The following is a 22,602-nucleotide window of genomic DNA, read 5'->3' on the forward strand; positions in this document are numbered from 1 at the left end:
TCCCCGAAGCATTTTTTTGGCATACTTGAAGAGTTACGCCCCATTTTTTGTGGACCAAGAACGCCAAAAAAAAAAGTGTTGTAAGTTTCCCTGTTGAATCTCTTCATTTTGGCGTGGCCTAACCCGATGGGGGTGGAGCCTTGATGCGTACCAAAAAGATCGGGCTGCCATTGTAACCAGGGACACAATGTGACTTAAGGTTTCAAAGTGAAGCATACAGCCACCTCGCAACACATTAAAATAATTGAAAAACACATAGCAGCAACTTACCTCCAACCCCGCCTGAAGGCTGTGCAGTCCGGTCCCATTCTCGGTTGCTGATTTGGATCACGCTCTCTCTCTCTCTCTCTCTCTCATGAACCAGTGACCGAGAATGGGACCGGACAGCCCTCGGGCGGGGTTGGAGGTAAGTTGCTGCTATGTGTTTTTCAATTCTGTCAGTGTATCCGGACATCTGCTGCGCCGCTTTCCTTACCTGCGCCGATTTTCTTAACTCGAGGGAAGGTTTTTCAGGACAGGCCGCATACGCTGGCCTAATCAGAACTGGAGTAACTCTCAGCTGGCCAAACTTCCCTAAATGGCCAGAAGTGGCGTAGTTGGCTGGTTACGCCCCCTTTGGCTGAAAAAAAAACTGACCTAAAAAAATCGTAACTAACTGAGTTACACTGGTGCAAATTGATTGGGGAAACTGGGGATTTTTAAGTTAGGCCAGAAAAAGCAGCCTGCTCCAAAAAAAAACAGCGCAAATCTGAGGAAAATTGAGCCCTATGTCCCATCATATTAGAAGTTAAACTGATTTCTACTGCAATGCATAGAAAATCATCCAATCCGAATTTCATATCTTAGCTTAACTTGTTTTTTTTTAATGTTTTAAAAACTTTTTCCTTCCTATGCGGAAAACCCTGAACTAGTCAGTCAGCACAATGGTCTGAGTGCCTCTGTCTCCTGTGGGGTGGGGGGTCGCATAGTGGTTATGTTACTGGACTACTAATCCAGAGGCCTGGACTAATGAGTTCAAATGTCACCACGGCAGTTGGGGAATTTAAAACTGAATTAAATAAAATCTGAGCTAAAATGAAACAGAGCATTCCCCACAATTAACAGGAGTTTCCCTCCCACCCACTTTCCCTTCAGTGCAATTTTTATTCATTAATGGGATGTGGGCGTCGCTGGCAAAGCCAGCATTTATTGCCCATCCCTATCGCCCCTGAGAAGGTGGTGGTGAGCCGCCTTCTTGAACCGCTGCAGTCCATATGGTGAAGGTGCTCCCACAGTGCTTTTGGGAGGGAGTTTCAGGATTGTGACCCAGCGACGATGAAGAAACAGCCGATATTTTTCCAAGTCAGGATGATGTGTGACTTGGAGGGGAACATGGAGGTGATGGTGTTCCCATGCGCATGCTGCCCTTGACCTTCTAGGTGGTAGAGGTCGCAGGTTTGGGAGGTGCTGTCGACCTCTTGGTGAGTTGCTGCAGTGCATCCTGTAGATGCGCCGGTGGTGGAGGGAGTGTATGTTTAAGGTGGTGGATGGAGTGCTAATCAAGCGGGCTGCTTTGTCCTTGAAATTTCATTTCAGTTTGGATTTTCGCTCAATCAAGTTTCCAAGGGTCACCTGTTTATACTAAAATATAAAAAGGGCACAATCTCCTGGTCTCAAATTTTTGGTTTCGAAATGTCCTAAAATGCTAAGTTACGTGCAGGAGAGCTTTAAAAGTTTTTTTAAAATGTAGGATCAAGTCTGCCATTTATGTAAATATTAAAAAGTTGAATCCCAACTTGTCCAAATAAAAAGCTAAGATACCATTTAATTTGCCACACCATGATACTTAAAGGGATTTACTACAAAAATAAAAGGCATTATTCTATGTTTCTTTATCCGCAGTTGTCCAATAATCCACTTTTGTAGCCACTTGTTTGCAGCCCCGAATCGAAAATATCTTCTCGTCCTTTGGAAAGTACATCATTTCTTCTGCCACTTTGATTGCCACTTGCTCAACATCTTTAAAATGTCTCGATTGCATCGCAGCTTTTGCACACAACACAACATGTCTGTGCTCCAATGGGAGAAAAGGAATAAAATAGTCTATTAGGTTCATGTCGATGAGGCTAGCGTGCCAGAATCCAGCTGCGGAAATAAAACAAGAAAAAAGTGCATTTCAGTCACATTCATCGAATTCTTAGACTGCAGGCTGCTCCGATTCTGTAATATAGAAGTTTTCGGCTTGTACAATATAACACTGAAATAAATTGCGATATTGCAGTAATAAAAAAAAGAACTTGCATTTATAGAGCGCCTTTTACAACTCCATGATGTCCCAAAATTCTTTACAGCCAATGAAGTACTATTTTGAAGTGTAGTCACTGCTGTAATGTTGTACAGGGCTATGGTGAGATCACACATGGAGTACTGTGCACAGTTTTGGTCTCCTTTTCTGAAGAAGGACATACTTGCCTTAGAGGCAGTGCAACAAACACAAGAACATAAGGAGCAGGAGTAGGCCATATGGCCGCTCAAGCTGCTCCGTCATTGAATAAGATCTGATGGCTGATCTTCGACCTCAACTCCACTTTCCTGCACAATCCCCACATCCCTTGATTCCCAAGAATCCAAAGTTCTATCTAAGAACATAAGAAATAGAAGCAGGAGTCGGCCATTTGGCCCCTCGAGCCTGCTCCGCCATTCAATAAAATCATGGCTGATCTGATCTTGGCCTCAACTCCACTTCCCTGCCCGCTCCCCATAACCTTTTACTCCCTTATCGTTCAAAAATCTGTCTAGCTCCACCTTAAATATATTCAATGACCCAGCCTCCACAGCTCTCTGGGGCAGAGAATTTCACAGGTTTACAACCCTCTGAGAGAAAAAATTCCTTCTCATCTCAGTTCGAAATGGGCGACTCCTTATTCTGAAGCGATGCCCCCTAGTTCGAGATTCTCCCACGAGGGAAAACATCCTGTCTGCATCCACCATGTCAATCCCGCTCAGAAAAAACCCCAAAAAGACCTGCATTTAAATAGCACCTTTCACAACCACTGGGCCTTCCAAAGCACTTTACAGCCAATGAAGTACTTTTGAAGTGTTGTAATGTAGGAAATACTGCAGCTAATTTGCACATGGGAAGCTCCCACAAGCAGCAATGTGATAATGACCAGATAAAATGTCTTTGTTATGTTGATTGAGGGATAAATATTGGCTCGGACACTGGGGATAGCTCCCCTGCTCTTCTTCGAAACAGTGCTATGAATTCTTTTTTGAAAGTCGCTTGAAAGGAAAAAAATTCAGGTGTGGTATCTTGAGACACAGCATTACAGACAACTGCACAACAAGGTTTCTGAATAAACACTGATGCAGCACATGGCTTTATTGTTATTACATCAGTAGTCCACTAGGTGGCTAGACAACACTTATCCCTCCTTATTGAAGAAGTTAATCATAACAAATAATCATTGTACATGACTTGCATAGTATACACAACTCTTGGTATACATTTCTCAAATGGAACCCATTTTATGTTTCCAAATTCTACTGTAGAATTCTGTAACACAAACAAAATATATTAACTTATTTTCCATATTTACAGATGAAGCTTAACTACTGGCTTTGTTTCGAACAGGATACTTTCTTTCTAGGCTGAGCCCGAGGAGGTTTTTTCTCCAAGGGCTGACCTTGATCTGCATTTAGACTTTCTATACTTTCAGACTGTTTGTCTGCCTGACTCAGACTCAGACATAAGAACTTTTTCTTGGACTTGTTTCTTGTACATTTGATGGAGGATTTGCTACTGGTACTCTACTTGTAACAAGACTATTTGACTCATCAGAATAAATTGAATCATCCAACTTTCATCTCCTTCCATATCTGTAGGTAAGTTATGATCAATGTGAACAAACCTAACTTTTCTATGATCAAATATCTTGACCAAACATGTGCGAGAGCCACATATTTTCACTACTCTTCCTGGTAACTACTTTAACCATTTATGATGATGGTTCTTCACTCTTACCTTCTGTTTCAATTTCACACTTCTCTCTCTAACCCTACCTTTATCATGATTCTCTTTCTACTTTGACTGTTTGACTTCTACTGACTGTGCCAAGTTTGGCTTTAACAACGAGAACCTGGTTCGTGGCTGGCATTTGAGAAACAACTCTGCTGGTTTTCTACCAGTAGTGATATGAGGAATATTCTGATAGCTAATCAGAAAATTTGCCAGTTTGTGGTCCAGTGACAACTGACCTTTCTTTGGATTTGGATCCAACATTTGGTTGATAAGACAAGTTTTACAATTTATACTGTGCGATCTTCTGCACCATTTGAAGCAGGGAGTTACAGTAGAACTTTGGTATGTTTCACACCGTTTCTGCTCATGAACTGTGTGAACTCTTCTGAACAAAATTGCAGCCCATTATCTGACACAATTTATTTGGGAGGCTATATGAAGAAAAAAATCTTCATAAATTGTCTAGTGTTTTACTTGTTATTTTCTGCATCAGAAACACCTCTACCCATTTCGAATGACTATCTATCACTATGAACAATCCTTCTAGCTCAGCAAAATCTACATGTAACCTTTGCCACACCCTGGGAGGCCATTTCCATGGCTGTAATGGTACTGATGGTGGTTTCTTGCTCACCGATTGATATGTTGTACACTGACTGACGATGTACTCTTTATCTAAACCTGGCCACCATAAGTAACTGCAGCAAAACTCTTGGTCAAGCACGTTCCCAGCTGCTGGCCATGAAGATCTCCAAACAATTTAGATCTGAAACTATATGGGATAACCAATCTTGCTCCCCACATGATACAGTATTTATCCACTGACAATTCCTTCCTACGAACGAAGTATGGATGAATATCTTCCTCGGATACCTGGTTTGGCCATCCATTTGCTATGTAATATACACCTTTGATATAAGAACATAAGAACATAAGAATTAGGAACAGGAGTAGGCCATCTAGCCCCTCAAGCCTGCTCCGCCATTCAACAAGATCATGGCTGATCTGGCCGTGGACTCAGCTCCATTTACCCACCCGCTCCGCATAACCCTTAATTCCCTTATTGGTTAAAAATCTATCTATCTGTGATTTGAATACATTCAATGAGTAGCCTCAACTGCTTCCTTGGGCAGAGAATTCCACAGATTCACAGCCTTCTGGGAGAAGAAATTCCTTCTCAACTCGGTTTTAAATTGGCTCCCCCGTATTTTGAGGTTGTGCCCCCTAGTTCTAGTCTCCCCGAATAGTGGAAACAACCTCTCTGCCTCTATCTTGTCTATCCCTTTCATTATTTTAAATGTTTCTATAAGATCACCCCTCATCCTTCTGAACTTCAACGAGTAAAGACCCAGTCTACTCAATCTATCATCATAAGGTAACCCCCTCATCTCCGGAATCAGCCTAGTGAATCGTCTCTGTACCCCCTCCAAAGCCAGTATATCCTTCCTTAAGTAAGGTGACCAAAACTGCACGCAGTACTCCAGGTGCGGCCTCACCAATACCCTATACAGTTGCAGCAGGACCTCCCTGCTTTTGTACTCCATCCCTCTCGCAATGAAGGCCAACATTCCATTCGCCTTCCTGATTACCTGCTGCACCTGCAAACTAACTTTTTGGGATTCATGCACAAGGACCCCCAGGTCCCTCTGCACCTCAGCATGTTGTAATTTCTCCCCATTCAAATAATATTCCCTTTTACTGTTTTTTTTCCCAAAGTGGATGACCTCACACTTTCCGACATTGTATTCCATCTGCCAAACCTTAGCCCATTCGCTTAACCTATCTGAATCTCTTTGCAGCCTCTCTGTGTCCTCTACACAACCCGCTTTCCCACTAATCTCTGTGTCATCTGCAAATTTTGTTGCAGTACACTCTGTCCCCTCTTCCAGGTCATCTATGTATATTGTAAACAGTTGTGGTCCCAGCACCGATCCCTGTGGCACACCACTAACCACCGATTTCCAACCCGAAAAGGACCCATTTATCCCGACTCTCTGCTTTCTGTTAGCCAGCCAATTCTCTATCCATGCTAATACATTTCCTCTGACTCCGTGTACCTTTATCTTCTGCAGTAACCTTTTGTGTGGCACCTTATCGAATACCTTTTGGAAATCCAGATACACCACATCCATCGGTACACCTCTATCCACCATGCTCGTTATATCCTCAAAGAATTCCAGTAAATTAGTTAAACATGATTTCCCCTTCATGAATCCATGCTGCGTCTGCTTGATTGCACTATTCCTATCTAAATGTCCCGCTATTTCTTCCTTAATGATAGTTTCAAGCATTTTCCCCACTACAGATGTTAAACTAACCGGCCTATAGTTACCTGCCTTTTGTCTGCCCCCTTTTTTAAACAGAGGCGTTACATTTGCTGCTTTCCAATCCGCTGGTACCTCCCCAGAGTCCAGAGAATTTTGGTAGATTATAACGAATGCCTCTGCTATAACTTCCGCCATCTCTTTTAATACCCTAGGATGCATTTCATCAGGACCAGGGGACTTGTCTACCTTGAGTCCCATTAGCCTGTCCAGCACTACCCCCCTAGTGATAGTGATTGTCTCAAGGTCCTCCCTTCCCACATTCCTATGACCAGCAATTTTTGGCATGATTTTTGTGTCTTCCACTGTGAAGACCCAAACAAAATAATTGTTTAAGGTCTCAGCCATTTCCACATTTCCCATTATTAAATCTCCCTTCTCATCTTCTAAGGGACCAACATTTACTTTAGTCACTCTTTTCCGTTTTATACAGCTGTAAAAGCTTTTACTATCTGTTTTTATGTTTTGCGCAAGTTTACCTTCGTAATCTATCTTTCCTTTCTTTATTGCTTTCTTAGTCATTCTTTGCTGTTGTTTAAAATTTTCCCAATCTTCTAGTTTCCCACTAACCTTGGCCACCTTATATGCATTAGTTTTTAATTTGATACTCTCCTTTATTTCCTTGGTTATCCACGGCTGGTTATCCCTTCTCTTACTGCCCTTCTTTTTCACTGGAATATATCTTTGTTGAGCACTATGAAAGAGCTCCTTAAAAGTCCTCCACTGTTCTTCAATTGTGCAACAGCTTAGTCTGTGTTTCCAGTCTACTTTAGCCAATTCTGCCCTCATCCCACTGTAGTCCCCTTTGTTTAAGCATGGTACGCTCGTTTGAGACACTACTTCCTCACCCTCAATCTGTATTACAAATTCAACCATACTGTGATCACTCATTCCGAGAGGACCTTTTACTAGGAGATCGTTTATTATTCCTGTCTCATTACACAGGACCAGATCTAAGATAGCTTGCTCCCTTTAGGTTCTGTGACATACTGTTCTAAGAAACAATCCCGTATGCATTCTATTAATTCCTCCTCCAGGCTACCCCGTGCGATTTGATTTGACCAATCGATATGTAGGTTAAAATCCCCCATGATTACTGCCGTTCCTTTTTCACATGCCTCCATTATTTCCTTGATTATTGCCCGCCCCACCGTGAAGTTATTATTTGGGGGCCTATAAACTACGCCCACCAGTGACTTTTTCCCCTTACTATCTCTAATCTCCACCCACAATGATTCAACATTTTGCTCATTAGAGCCAATATCGTCTCTCACAACTGCCCTGATATCATCCTTTATTAACAGAGCTACCCCACCTCCTTTCCCTTCTTGTCTATCTTTCCGAATCGTCAGATACCCCTGTATGTCTAATTCTCAGTCTTGGCCAACCTGCAACCACGTTTCTGTAATGGCCACCAAATCATACCCATTTGTAATGATTTGTGCCGTCAACACATTTACTTTATTTCGAATGCTGCGTGCGTTTAGGTAGAGTGTTTTAATACTAGTTTTTAAAACCATGATTTTTAGTTTTGACCCCTCCTGCAGCCTTTAGATTCAGTGGCCCTTTTTGTTTTTTGCCTTGGGTTTCTCTGCCCTCCACTTTTACTCATCTCCTTTCTGTCTTTTGCTTTTGTCTCCTTTTTGTTTCCCTCTGTCTCCCTGCATTGGTTCCCATCCCCCTGCCATATTAGTTTAACTCCTCCCCAACAGCACTAGCAAACACTCCCCCTAGGACATTGGTTCCGGTCCTGCCTAGGTGCAGACTGTCCGGTTTGTACTGGTCCCACCTCCCCAAGAACCGGTTCCAATGCCCCAGGAATTTGAATCCCTACCTGCTGCACCACTACTCAAGCCACGTATTCATCTGAGCTATCCTGCGATTGCTACTCTGACTAGCACGTGGCACTGGTTGCAATCCCGAGATTACTACTTTTGAGGTCCTACGTTTTAATTTAGCTCCTAGCTCCTTAAATTCATCCCTTTTTTTACCTATATTGTTAGTACCAATGTGCACCAAGACAACTGGCTGTTCACCCTCCCTTTTCAGAATGTCCTGCACCCGCTCCGAGACATCCTTGACCCTTGCACCAGGGAGGCAACATACCATCCTGAAGTCTCGGTTGCGGCCGCAGAAACGCCTATCTATTTCCCTTACAATTGAATCCCCTATCACTATTGTTCTCCCATTCTTTTTCCTGCCCTCCTGTGCAGCAGAGCCAGCCACGGCGCCATGAACTTGGCTGCTGCTGCCCTCCCCTGATGAGTCATCCCCCTCAATGGTACTCAAAATGGTGTATCTGTTTTGCAGGGGGATGGCCGCAGGGGACCCTTGCACTACCTTCCTTGCACTGCTCTTCTTGCTGGTCTTCCATTCCCTAGCTTGCTGTGGACCCTTCACCTGCGTTAAGACCAACACACTAGACGTGCTACTCACGTCATTCTCAGCATCGTGGATGCTCCAGAGTGAATCCACCCTCAGCTCCAATTCTGCAACGCGGTCCGTCAGGAGCTGGAGGCGGATACACTTCCCGCACACGTAGTCGTCAGGGACACCGGAAGTGCCCCTGAGTTCCCACATGGTACAGGAGGAGCATATCACGTGACCGAGCTCTCCTGCCATGACTTAACCCTTAGATACACTTAAATTGGCAACAACAATGCTAAAGTTTACTCACTGTTCTCGAAGAGAAAAAAGAAAAAGTACTCACCAATCACCAGCCAATCACTTACCCCCTTGGCTGTGACGTCACCTTTCTATTTCTTTCTGCTTCTTTTTTGCCTTCTCCCTGTCGCTGCACAAGCACGCCTTTTGTAGGCCTCTCCACGCACCTCCGACGCTGCTCCCGACTCAGCGACGCACCGCCCGACCTCGCGGCCTTTTGTAGGCCTCTCCACACTGCTCCCGACTCAACTGGGTCACATTTGATTGCCCTACCAATCTCTTCAGCTGTGTCTGGCAACTCATCAATGTATGGGAAATAGAACACTTCCCTATTGGGTGTAACTTGTGATGGGGATGGTAACTTGGACATAGGATCAGTATTACTGTGATTAGCTGATGATCTGTGCTCATGTCATGCATATATACTGACAAAATCAAAGCCCATCTCTGCATTCGAGCTGCAGCTAAGATTTGAACTAGGGACTTTGGATGGAGAATTGCTGTCAGGGGCTTATGGACAGTAACTGTGGTAAACTTATGACTAAACAAGTATTTGTGAAACTTCTTGACCCCAAATATCAATGCCAAAGCTTTCCTTTCAATCTGCACATTATTCCGCTCACTGGCACTGAGAGTGTGTGAAGCAAAAGTAATTGGTCTCTCCTCCCCACTATCTAGTACATGAGACATCACTGCCCCAACTCCGTATGGAGAGGCGTCACACACCAACTTGATTGCCTTAGATACGTCATAATGATCTAACATGGTACTCTCTAGCAACCTTTACACTCCTTGAATGCTGTGTTGCACTCTTTTGACCACTTCCAAGGGACCTGTTTTCTCAACAGTTCATTCAGTGGATGTAACGATGGGGCCAAGTTTCGGCCTGAGTTGCTCCTGTTTTTTGGGAGCAACTGGTTTTAGAATGGAGTATCTTAGAAATTGCAATTCTCGGCATTTAGATTGCTCCAGTTCTAGTCAGTTAGAACAGTTTCAGTTTGGAACAGAATTTTTTTTTCAAAAGGGGCGTGTCCGGCCACTTATGCCTGTTTTGAAAGTTTAGGCAGTGAAAACTTACTCCAAACTAACTTAGAATGAAGTAAGTGAAGATTTTTGTACGCTCAGAAAACCTTGCCTACACGTTACAAATCAGGCGTAGGGAACGGCGGGAGGGGGGGGGGGGAGGTGAAGGGAAGTAATTAAATTCTACAATCATTCAACAGTCATACTTATACAAATAAAGATCCAACCGGAATAAAAATTTATAAACACAGCAAAGATTAAATATTCCATGTTCCTACCTGTGTGAAGCAGCAGCAGCCTTCAAGCTGCAGTGCTTCAGGCAGGCCTTCCTTCCATCAGTGGCTGGACGGCAGCCGAAGAAAGAGCAAGCAGCTTTCGAGCTGCAGGGGACTGAGGCCATTCGGCCACGCGATAGGGGCGGTGTAAGTGGCTGGACGGCAGCCGAAGAAAGAGCAAGCACTCCTTCAGACACAAAAAAATCACTAAAATTAAATCACAAGCCTTTCCAGGGGTCCACGAGACAAATCTTCCCTTTTCCTCTAGTCCCTTTAAAAATGGCCGAGTGCCAATGCTTATGTGCCACTGCGCGTGCGCGCACGCTCCAATGCGCAGGGTTGCCGGCACAACGTTGCCTTATTTAAATTAGAGCCCACCTCCCACTATTTGTAGAATCGGCGCGAGTCTCTTGCTCTGCCCCCCGCTATTCTGTGCGCGACACGCCAAGCTGCTGAAGACCTGCAGGGAGCCGGAGAATATGCAAGTATTTTTTCGGCGCACTTTCCAGCGTGAAAAACGGGCGTCCAGGTCGAGGCTGCGCCGTTCTAGGCACGGCCCGAAACTTGGGCCCACTGTAGCTAAATTTGGAAGGAACTTTTGTAATGATTCAAAAGACCCAAAAATGATCGAAGTTCAGAGACATTCTTGGGTGTGGGGGCAATTCTGATTGCAACCAGCTTTCCCTTGGTTGGATGTAAACCATCTTTGTCTACTCTGTGCCTTAAGTACTCAACTGAGTTTTGAAACATCTCATACTTGTGAGCAGTCACTCGTACTTCGTGCTTCTCTAGCCATTTGAGCACTTCATTCAACACCTTATCATGGATTTGCCTATTTGGGGCTGAAATGAATATGTCATCAAAATAACACACAACCCATTCAATCCCTTGCGATATTTGGTTCATCACCCCCTGGAATATGTTGGAGGTGGAAGACACTCCAATGGTAGCCTATTGAACTGATATAGGCCTAGGTGAGTATTTATAGTCAAGCACGACTTGGACTCTTCATCTAATTCAACTTGTAGATAGGCGTTTGTCATATTTAAATTTGAAAAGATCTGGCCACCTGTCAGTGCTGTGAACAAATCTTCCACATTTGGCAACGTATTGGATAGATTACACTCTGGAACCTAGTTTATGGTTACCTTATAAACACCACACAACCTTACCATACTATCTTACCTTACCACAGTGTCAGCTGTGGCTCAGTGGTTAGCTCACTCACCTCAGAGTCAGAAGGTTGTGGGTTCAAGTTTCACTCTAGGGACTTGAGCACAAAAATCTAGACTGACAGTCCAGTGCAGTGCTCAGGGAGTGCTGCACTGTCAGAGGTTCTGTCTTTCGGATGAGGTCCTGTCTGCTCTCTCAGGTGAACGTAAAAGATCCCATGGCACTATTTTGAAGATGAGCAGGGAAGTTATCCCCGGTGTCCTGGACAATATTTATCCTTCAACCAACATAACAAAACAGATTATCTGGTCATTATCACAGTGCTCTTTGTGGAAGTTTGCCGTGTGCAAACTGGCTGCCGCATTTCCCTACATTACAACAGTGACTACACTCCAAAAGTACTTAATTGGCTGTGAAGCACTTTGAGACATCCAGTGGTCATGAAAGGCACTATATAAATACAAGTTTTACTTTTATTCATCTGACTTAGGTACAACAACAATGGGTGTAACCCAATTACTCAGATCTACCTTAGAGATAATGTTCTCAGTTTCTAGTTTGTTGAGTTCTTACTCAACTTTCTCCTTGAGTGCATATGGTACGGGACGTGGCTTGCAGTAAACTGGTCTTGCATCCTTCTGCACTCTGACACTCTTGCCTTGAAATCTTGGATCGGAATGCCTGTTTTAGCGGAACACCTTCGGATACTGCTTGATGACATCATCTTTCGATGCCAATTTCGCTTCCGCACGAAAAATCTCATTCCATAGAAACATAGAAACATAGAAAATAGGTGCAGGAGTAGGCCATTCGGCCCTTCTAGCCTGCACCGCCATTCAATGAGTTCATGGCTGAACATTCAACTTCAGTACCCCATTCCTGCTTTCTCGCCATACCCCTTGATCCCCCTAGCAGTAAGGACCTCATCTAACTCCTTTTTGAATATATTTAGTGAATTGGCCTCAACAACTTTCTGTGGTAGAGAATTCCACAGGTTCACCACTCTCTGGGTGAAGAAGTTCCTCCGCATCTCGGTCCTAAATGGCTTACCCCTTATCCTTAGACTGTGACCCCTGGTTCTGGACTTCCCCAACATTGGGAACATTCTTCCTGCATCTAACCTGTCTAACCCAGTCAGAATTTTATATGTTTCTATGAGGTCCCCTCTCATTCTTCTGAACTCCAGTGAATACAAGCCCAGTTGATCCAGTCTTTCTTGATAGGTCAGTCCCGCCATCCCGGGATTCAGTCTGGTGAACCTTCGCTGCACTCCCTCAATAGCAAGAATGTCCTTCCTCAGGTTAGGAGACCAAAACTGTACACAATACTCCAGGTGTGGCCTCACCAATGCCCTGTACAACTGTAGCAACACCTCCCTGCCCCTGTACTCAAATCCCCTTGCTATGAAGGCCAACATGCCATTTGCTTTCTTAACCGCCTGCTGCACCTGCATGCCAACCTTCAATGACTGATGTACCATGACACCCAGGTCTCTTTGCACCTCCCCTTTTCCTAATCTGTCACCATTCAGATAATAGTCTGTCTCTCTGTTTTTACCACCAAAGTGGATAACCTCACATTTATCCACATTATACTTCATCTGCCATGCATTTGCCCACTCACCTAATCTATCCAAGTCGCTCTGCAGCCTCACAGCATCCTCCTCGCAGCTCACACTGCCACCCAACTTAGTGTCATCCGCAAATTTGGAGATACTACATTTAATCCCCTCATCTAAATCATTAATGTACAGTGTAAACAGCTGGGGCCCCAGCACAGAACCTTGCGGTACCCCACTAGTCACTGCCTACCATTCTGAAAAGTACCCATTTACTCCTACTCTTTGCTTCCTGTCTGACAACCAGTTCTCAATCCATGTCAGTACACTACCCCCAATCCCATGTGCTCTAACTTTGCACATCAATCTCTTGTGTGGGACCTTGTCGAACGCCTTCTGAAAGTCCAAATATACCACATCAACTGGTTCTCCCTTATCCACTCTACTGGAAACATCCTCAAAAAATTCCAGAAGATTTGTCAAGCATGATTTCCCTTTCACAAATCCATGCTGACTTGGACCTATCATGTCACCTCTTTCCAAATGCACTGCTATGACATCCTTAATAATTGATTCCATCATTTTACCCACTACCGATGTCAGGCTGACCGGTCTATAATTCCCTGTTTTCTCTCTCCCTCCTTTTTTAAAAAGTGGGGTTACATTGGCTACCCTCCACTCCATAGGAACTGATCCAGAGTCAATGGAATGTTGGAAAATGACTGTCAACGCATCCACTATTTCCAAGGCCACCTCCTTAAGTACTCTGGGATGCAGTCCATCAGGCCCTGGGGATTTATCGGCCTTCAATCCCATCAATTTCCCCAACACAATTTCCCGGCTAATAAGGATTTCCCTCAGTTCCTCCTCCTTACTAGACCCCCCGACCCCTTTTATAACCGGAAGGTTGTTCGTGTCCTCCTTCGTGAATACCGAACCAAAGTACTTGTTCAATTGGTCCGCCATTTCTTTGTTCCCCGTTATGACTTCCCCTGATTCTGACTGCAGGGGACCTACATTTGTCTTTACTAACCTTTTTCTCTTTACATATCTATAGAAACTTTTGCAATCCGTCTTAATGTTCCCTGCAAGCTTCTTCTCATACTCCATTTTCCCTGCCCTAATCAAACCCTTTGTCCTCCTCTGCTGAGTTCTAAATTTTTCCCAGTCCCCAGGTTCGCTGCTATTTCTGGCCAATTTGTATGCCACTTCCTTGGCTTTAATACTATCCCTGATTTCCCTTGATAGCCACGGTTGAGCCACCTTCCCTTTTTTATTTCTATGCCAGACAGGAATGTACAATTGTTGTAGTTCATCCATGCGGTCTCTAAATGTCTGCCATTGCCCATCCAGAGTCAACCCCTTAAGTATCATTCGCCAATCCATCTCAGCCAATTCACGCCTCATACCTTCAAAGTTAGCCTTCTTTAAGTTCTGGACCATGGTCTCTGAATTAACTGTTTCATTCTCCATCCTAATGCAGAATTCCACCATATTATGGTCACTCTTCCCCAAGGGGCCTCGCACAACGAGATTGCTAATTAATCCTTTCTCATTACATAACACCCAGTCTAAGATGGCCTCCCCCCTAGTTGGTTCCTCGACATATTGGTCTAAAAAACCATCCCTTATGCACTCCAGAAAATCCTCCTCCACCGTATTGCTTCCAGTTTGGTTAGCCCAATCTATGTGCATATTAAAGTCACCCATTATAACTGCTGCACCTTTATTGCACGCACCCCTAATTTCCTGTTTGATGCCCTCCCCAACATCACTACTACTGTTTGGAGGTCTGTACACAACTCCCACTAACGTTTTTTGCCCTTTGGTGTTCTGCAGCTCTACCCATATAGATTCCACATCATCCAAGCTAATGTCCTTCCTAACTATTGCCTTAATCTCCTCCTTAACCAGCAATGCTACCCCACCTCCTTTTCCTTTTATTCTATCCTTCCTGAATGTTGAATACCCCTGGATGTTGAGTTCCCAGCCCTGCTCATCCTGGAGCCACGTCTCCGTAATCCCAATCACATCATATTTGTTAACATCTATTTGCACAGTTAATTCATCCACCTTATTGCGGATACTCCTTGCATTAAGACACAAAGCCTTTAGGCTTGTTTTTTTAACACTCTCTGTCCTTTTAGAATTTTGCTGTACAATAGCCCCTTTTGTTCTTTGCCTTGGGTTTCTCTGCCCTCCACTTTTACTCATCTCCTTTCTGTCTTCTGTTTCTGCCTCCTTTTTGTTTCCCTCTATCTCCCTGCATTGGTTCCCATCCCCCTGCCATATTAGTTTAACTCCTCCCCAACAGCACTAGCAAACACTCCCCCGAGGACATTGGTTCCGATTCTGCCCAGGTGCAGACCGTCCGGATTGTACTGGTCCCACCTCCCCCAGAACCGGTTCCAATGCCCCAGGAATTTGAATCCCTCCCTGCTGCACCATTGCTCAAGCCACGTATTCATCTGAGCTATCCTGCGATTCCTACTCTGACTAGCACGTGGCACTGGTAGCAATCCCGAGATTACTACTTTTGAGGTCCTACTTTTTAATTTAGCTCCTAGCTCCTTAAATTCATTTCGTAGGAACTCATCCCTTTTTTTACCTATGTCATTGGTACCAACGTGCACCACGACAACTGGCTGTTCTCCCTCCCTTTTTAGAATGTCCTCCACCCGCTCCGAGACATCCTTGACCCTTGCACCAGGGAGGCAACATACCATCCTGGAGTCTCGGTTGCGGCCGCAGAAACGCCTATCTATTCCCCTTACAATTGAATCCCCTATCACTATCGCTCTTCCACTCTTTTTCCTGCCCTCCTGTGCAACAGAGCCAGCCACGGTGCCATGAACTTGGCTGCTGCTGCCCTCCCCTGATGAGTCATCCCCCTCAACAGTACTCAAAGCAGTGTATCTGTTTTGCAGTGGGATGACCACAGGGGACCCCTGCACTACCTTCCTTGCACTACTCTTCCTGCTGGTCTTCCATTCCCTCGCTGGCTGTGGACCCTTCTCCTGCAGTAAGAATAACTCGCTACACGTGATACTCACGTCATTCTCAGCATCGTGGATGCTCCAGAGTGAATCCACCTTCAGCTCCAACTCCGCAACGCGGACCGTCAGTAGCCGGAGGTGGACACACTTCCCGCACATGTAGTCGTCAGGGACACTGGTGTTGTCCCCGTGTTCCCACATGGTACAGGAGGAGCATATCACGTGACCGAGCTGTCCTGCCATGACTTAACCCTTAGATACACTTAAATTGCCGACAACAATGTTAAAAGTTACTGACTAATAAAGAAAAAGAAAAACTACTCACCAATCAGCAGCCAATCACTTACCACGTTGGCTGTGACGTCACCTTTTGATTTCCTTCTACTTCTTTTTTGCCTTCTCTCCCAGCTGGAGCTGCACCGCTACGTCTCTCTCAACTCCCGCCTCTCTCGACGCTCCCGGACTGCTGAGCCTTTTATAGGCCGCTGCCTCTCTGGACTCCCGCCTCTCTCGACGCTCCCCGGACTGCTGAGCCTTTTATAGGCCGCTGCCTCTCTGGACTCCCGCCTCTCTCGACGCTCCCCGGACTGCTGAGCCTTTTATAGGCCGCTGCCTCTCTGGACTCCCGCCTCTCTCGACGCTCCCCGGACTGCTGAGCCTTTTATCGGCCGCTGCCTCTCTGGACTCCCGCCTCTCTCGACGCTCCCCGGACTGCTGAGCCTTTTATAGGCCGCTGCCTCTCTGGACTCCCGCCTCCAATCCAGCTTCAGTGAACCCAACCAATCAAGGCAGGCTTGTCTCCTGCCACTACAATGAGCTGCAAGCTCTGATACTGATCCTTGTATGGTGACACTTGCTACTGCAGGGATTTGCTCTCCTGTGTAGCCTATCAGCTTTATCTTTGATTTCTCTCGTCGATAAATCAGGCAACTTGTCGTGATACAGGTGCAGGGTCAAAAATCCGGAGTTACAGAATTTGGAATGTTTCGGAATCTGGGATGATCGGTGGCAGGGTCATCCAGAATCTGTAAAATGTTCCGCAATCCGGACCCGCCGACGCCTGCTCACCGGCCCACCCAACGACCTCATCGGCAGGGCCCGCCCGAACACCACCTCGGCGGGGTCAGCCCGAACACCACCTCGGCGGCGGGGTCCGCCCGAACACCATCTCCACGGCGGGGTCCGCCCGAACACCACCTCGGCGGGGTCCGCCCGAACACCACCTCGGCGGGGTCCGCCCGAACACCACCTCGGCGGGGTCCGCCCGAACACCACCTCGGCGGGGCCCGCCCGAACACCACCTCGGCGGGGCCCGCCCGAACACCACCTCGGCGGGGCCCGCCCGAACACCACCTCGGCGGGGCCCGCCCGAACAGCATCTCGGCGGGGCCCGCCCGAACAGCATCTCGGCGGGGCCCGCCCGAACACCACCTCGGCGGGGCCCGCCCGAACAGCATCTCGGCGGGGCCCGCCCGAACACCACCTCGGCGGGGCCCGCCCGACGATCTACTTGACGGGGTCCGCCCGAACACCACCTCGGCGGGGCCTGCCCGACGATCTACTTGACGGGGTCCGCCCGAACACCATCTCCACGGCGGGGCCTGCCCGACGATCTACTTGACGGGGCCCGCTGGCCTGAACAGCTCCCCACCTCCGCCCCCCCCCCCGCCTTTCTGACATTCCGAAATTCGGAAATACCCAAACCTGAGCTCAGGTGTTTCCGGATTCGTGATGTCAGAAAGACGATCGAAGATCCGGAAAAGCCTGGAATCCGGAACGGCCTCAGTCCCGAGGGTTCCTGATTCTCAACGCTGCGCCTGTACAGCGATTCCAGTACTACGTTCGCGGATGTACCAGTGTCGATTTCCATGGGTATCCTGGTTCCTGCGACTTCTACTTGAATGACGATACTTTGTGAATCGCTGTTAAGACACCCTCGTGCTCATGATGATGTGCATCACCAGAACCTCCTGCTGCTTCTCTTCAACACTATGTCGTGTCAGGCGATCTCTACTTCTAGCATTGCGAGTTGGTTTACTCTTCTGTCGGCACGCCTGCGCAGTTTTCTTGCAGTAGAAACACACTGCCTTCACATATGGACAGCTTTGGGCAATGTGTTGCCCCAGGCACTGATAGCACAACTTCAATGCACCGTGGCCAGTTTCTGGGGCCTTGGGGCCCAACTGCCTTTTACTTTTAGCCCGCAGCTAATTCACCTCAGTTGTCTGACGACTGAAAATGGCGTGAAACTCTCGGGAGTATTGGTCGGCCATATCCATCGACATAGCCATCTGACAAGCTAAATCAAAAGTCAAGTTAGGGGTTGTCAACAATTGACTTCTGATTCATTCATTTTTCAACACACAAACAAAGCTCGATTCTGAAAGTTTCTAAAATGATGCATACCCTCGACATTTAATTGATTGCGTGTTCCAAAACGATACCTTTCAGCAATTTCCAGGGGCTCAGGACTGTAGTGCTGTCGAACTTGGTTAGAATCTCCTTCAGTGGTGCATCCTTCGGCTTGGCAGGAACAAGCACATTTTTCAGGATTTCATAAACCTCGGGGCCAGCTTCAGTCAAGAAAATAGCCCATTCATTTCTAAAACCGCCTGGTTACAGTTTACATCATCGGGGTCTTCGACGATATTATTCGTGGTGAAAAATATTTCTAGCCGCTCCACATATGCTCCTAAAATCTCTCGGTCACGAAATGAAGAACCTCTAACAATTCCTCCGTCAGTTGGCAGGATTATCCTCCAACAAAAATTTCAGCAAGGGATTCCGTAGTCGCATCCATCATCACCAATTCTGTGGTATCTTGAGGCACAGCATTACAGACAACTGCATAACATGGCTTCTGAGTAAAACCTGATGCAGCACATGGCTTTATTGTTATTACATCAGTACTCCACTAGGTGGCTCTACAACAGCAGGACGATGGGGAAAGAGGTGGACTAATTGGATAGCTCTTTTAAAAGAGTCGACACAGGCACGATGGACCAAATGGCCTCCCTCTGCTGGAAGATTTTATAAATGGGCAAAGCAATAGTATGAGAAAATCGTCAGCCTGGGAAATAAATATTCACAATAGCTGAACAGAAGAACATATTAAATAGGAGCAGGAGTAGGCCACCTGGCCTCTTGAGCCTGGTCCGCCATTCAAAAGGATCATGGCTAATCTGATCTTGGCCTCAACTCCACTTCCCTGCCCGCTCCCCATAACCCTTGACTCCCTTATCGTTCAAAAATCTGTCTATCTCCACCTTAAAATTATTCAATGACTCAGCCTCTACAGCTCTCTGGTATTCGGTCTGATGATCTCAGACTTCTCATTTACAGAATTTTTGAATAGTAGTGGGACTGCTTTTTATTTTTTTATTAAGAAAAATATACAGAAATTGGAAACAAATGGAAAATTTCAAAAATAAGTGGCAGGAAATGCTGTAAAGCAGCAGTATAATGTGATGGCTTTGGAGCCATTTCCAGGGACGCTGAACATGGAAATTAATTTGAAGGGACGCCAATGGGTTGGTCAGTCAGTATGTTTGTTGTCAGGGAGACGAAGTTTCCACATCACATCACCTCTTCGTTCCCTGCTCAAAAAATGTCAAACAAACACTTACTGTTTTTGTTGTTATAGACTTCCAAGGCCAGATGGTCTTGCAAGTCATTCCATCGAATATCTTCCCTTTTCATCCCACGCTTCCAGTAATTTAGCACAACTTCATTTATCTTCACACCACCGGCATTGCTATCAACAAAGGCAACACAGACATGTATTATTTCCGTTCTCTTCAACCAGTGTTTATTTCAAGAATGTAGGTAGGAACACACGTAAGTAATTGGCAAAAGGACCAGAGGGGAAATGAGGAGAATTTTCTTCACACAGAGGGTTGTTAAGCTCAGATTCCATTGGAACTTTCAAAAGGCAATTGGACATGTACTTGAAGAGGATAATTTGCTGGTTCTGGGGAAACAGCTGGGTGTGGGTCTAAATTGGACCGCTCTGCCAAAGAGCTGGCACGGGGGGGGCCCGAATGGCCTCCTCCTGTGCTGTAAGATTCTGTAAAATAAAGGCATCATTGTCCCACAATTCAACCCAATCTCCAGGGTTTCAAGGATGAAGCAAATAACTTCTTTCTTTGTAGTTTCTCTTTACATAATACAACCTTCACTTTCAATATTAGTTCCCATCTGGTACATTCACAAGACAATAGCAATGGTTTAAATCCACCATCTCTTTGAAATAGAATGACATTTCTCAGTAGCCCTTTCAGATATGCAAGTTCTAGCAGCTTTAATTTGGGGGTTTCTTCTCAGCTGGGTGTTATATTATCTTGGATACCCTTTGAAAGATTGAAGGGGCTCTTTGACCAAGTTTTTGTGCACCTGTTCTAATATCTCTTTATGTGGCTCGGTGTCCAATTTTCTTGATAACTCCTTGGGACGTTTTACTATGTTAAAGGCGCTATATAAATGCAAGTTGTTGTTGTTAAACATCATTCCCGATCCTCCATTTCCATTGGGAGAGGTGTATAATGGGCGGTTTCTCTGATATCACCGGTTTTACACGACTGCCCAAAGTAAACATGACCCCTTTCCAGGGGAAGTCCCTTCGTGCCTTGCACAAGAGGGGAGAGAAAAAAAGGAAAGCCCACAAGCAATGTCATGCGGGATGTGTCCATCAGGCAACTCTTGTCCACTTCTTGGCAGCTGGGCAAGATCACCAGAAAAACATAAGAACAGAAGAACTTCAGAATTAGGAGCAGAAAGAGGCCATTCGGCCCCTCAAGCCTGTTCCGCTATTCAATAAGATCACGACTGATCTTCGATCTCAACTCCACCTCCCTGTACTATCTCCAGATCCCTCGATTCCCCTAGAGTCCAGAAATCTATCGATCTCAGTATTCAGGAGCAGGCTGCATGGCCCGCCCAATCAGACAAAAAAGGCCCACGCCTCACAGGTGCTACACACCCAAAACCAGCTCACTCTTACCTCAGGAAGATGAATATGGCCTTTCGATAGCTCACTCTATTGAGGTGGCTGTAGTAATCCAAGAATGGTTTAATGGAATCAATGACGTCTGGGTGCATTTTGTCCATTTCGTCAAAAATAAACATTGACCGCTCACATGCGCTAACATTCCCATGAATCCATTGCTGCAACTGTTGCTAAGTTCATGAATGGAGGAAAAAAATATTTTAAAAAGTGTTTGAGTGCACGCCAAGCCCTTATTTAAATATCAATTCTATTGACAGCAGGGTTCTTGGTGGTTCTAACTCTGCCACTTTTTCCTTTAAGGTTCTTGCAGGCTTCGCTATTATTTACAATAGAGACAAGTTATTCACATTTGCAAGTGCAAATATTTGCTTGTGCTGATAAAATTAATTCATGGGAATGTACTTTTAATATCATGGATAATATGTTTAATATCATAAATCATATTTATGCAGGGATAAATCAAACCATTGCCCAGAGCGGGCACTATCGACAACCAATACAGCTACTAGTATGTGACTGCCAGTTGTGACAACACTATTCCTGGCCAGAATGGAAATGACTGATTCATTCCGCGGCCAATCACACAGTGGGACAAGTATCGAAAGAAAAGATGGGTTCAGAGGAGGTGTAAATGGTTAGAGTGGAATAGCAGAGGGGGAGAGAAACATGGAAAATCTATCAGAGGAGAAAGCTCCCCTAGCCTGGGAATGTGGCGGAAGAAAGGCAGGAAGACCCAAGGAGTGCGGACCACCCCACCGGCCGTGTACCGACTGGGCGTTGAGCACCTCAAGTCTCGTCGCCGAGAGCATGCAGAAACCAAGAGCAGGCAGCAGAAGGAGCGTGCAGCAAACTGGACTCCCCACCCACCCTTTCCTTCAACGACTGTCTGTCCCACCTGTGACAGAGACTGTAATTCCCATATTGGACTGTTCAGTCACCTGAGAACTCACTCTTAGAGTGGAAGCAAGTCTTCCTCGATTCCGAAGGACTGCCTTTGATGATGATTCCCACCACAAGCATCAGCCCACATCTCCTCCACTCCCAGGGGCTCTGCTGCAGCCATCCTCCAATAGCCAGTTAAAATAGGAGTGCTGGTTAAGATCTAAAGTTGTTAAACATGCTGTTAAGGCCGGAAGGCTGCAAGACAGTGGCTGATAAAACAGATGTAGCGGTGTTGAAAGCGATGCGTGAAAGCGAGTATTAGCAAACATGCAATCAAATGAGAGAAGGGAAGCAGAAAGCAATGAAGGTGAACAGGGTAAAAGAGACAACGGAAATCGAGTCAGGGCCTGGGAGAGAAGTGGCAGTGAAACACTGAAACAGAGTGAATATTGACACCGCTGCCAGGCCAATGACATGCATGATGTTGCTCAAAGCCCGGCCAAAGCGATGGTGCTGTGCTGTGTTGAAGTCAATGGAGAATTTCAATGCAGTTATCTATCTACAGCCCGACTGCTTCAATTTACACATTCCAGATTTGTTGGGATAGTGTAGAGGGAGCTTTACTCTGTATCCAACCCGTGCTGTACCTGCCCTGGGAGTGTTTGATGGGACAGTGTAGAGGGAGCTTTACTCTGTATCCAA

At 45.8% G+C, this 22,602-nt stretch overlaps 1 protein-coding gene across 1 annotated transcript in view; it reads right to left on the minus strand.

Moving 5' to 3' along the window:
• Positions 1-1,784: 1,784 nt before the first annotated feature.
• The window catches only part of LOC139233155 (torsin-1A-like), a 38,399-nt gene continuing 17,581 nt past the window's right edge, over positions 1,785-22,602 (minus strand). The window contains exons 3-5 of the mRNA XM_070863733.1: positions 21,013-21,188; positions 19,640-19,767; positions 1,785-2,124 (exon numbers count right to left, since the gene is read on the minus strand). Of these exons, the coding sequence (XP_070719834.1) occupies positions 1,862-2,124; positions 19,640-19,767; positions 21,013-21,188 (567 nt within the window). The 3' untranslated portion in view covers positions 1,785-1,861. The remainder of the gene's footprint in view (positions 2,125-19,639; positions 19,768-21,012; positions 21,189-22,602) is intronic.

This window comes from Pristiophorus japonicus, chromosome 20, assembly GCF_044704955.1.
Source record: "Pristiophorus japonicus isolate sPriJap1 chromosome 20, sPriJap1.hap1, whole genome shotgun sequence".
NCBI classification, from domain to species: domain Eukaryota; kingdom Metazoa; phylum Chordata; class Chondrichthyes; family Pristiophoridae; genus Pristiophorus; species Pristiophorus japonicus.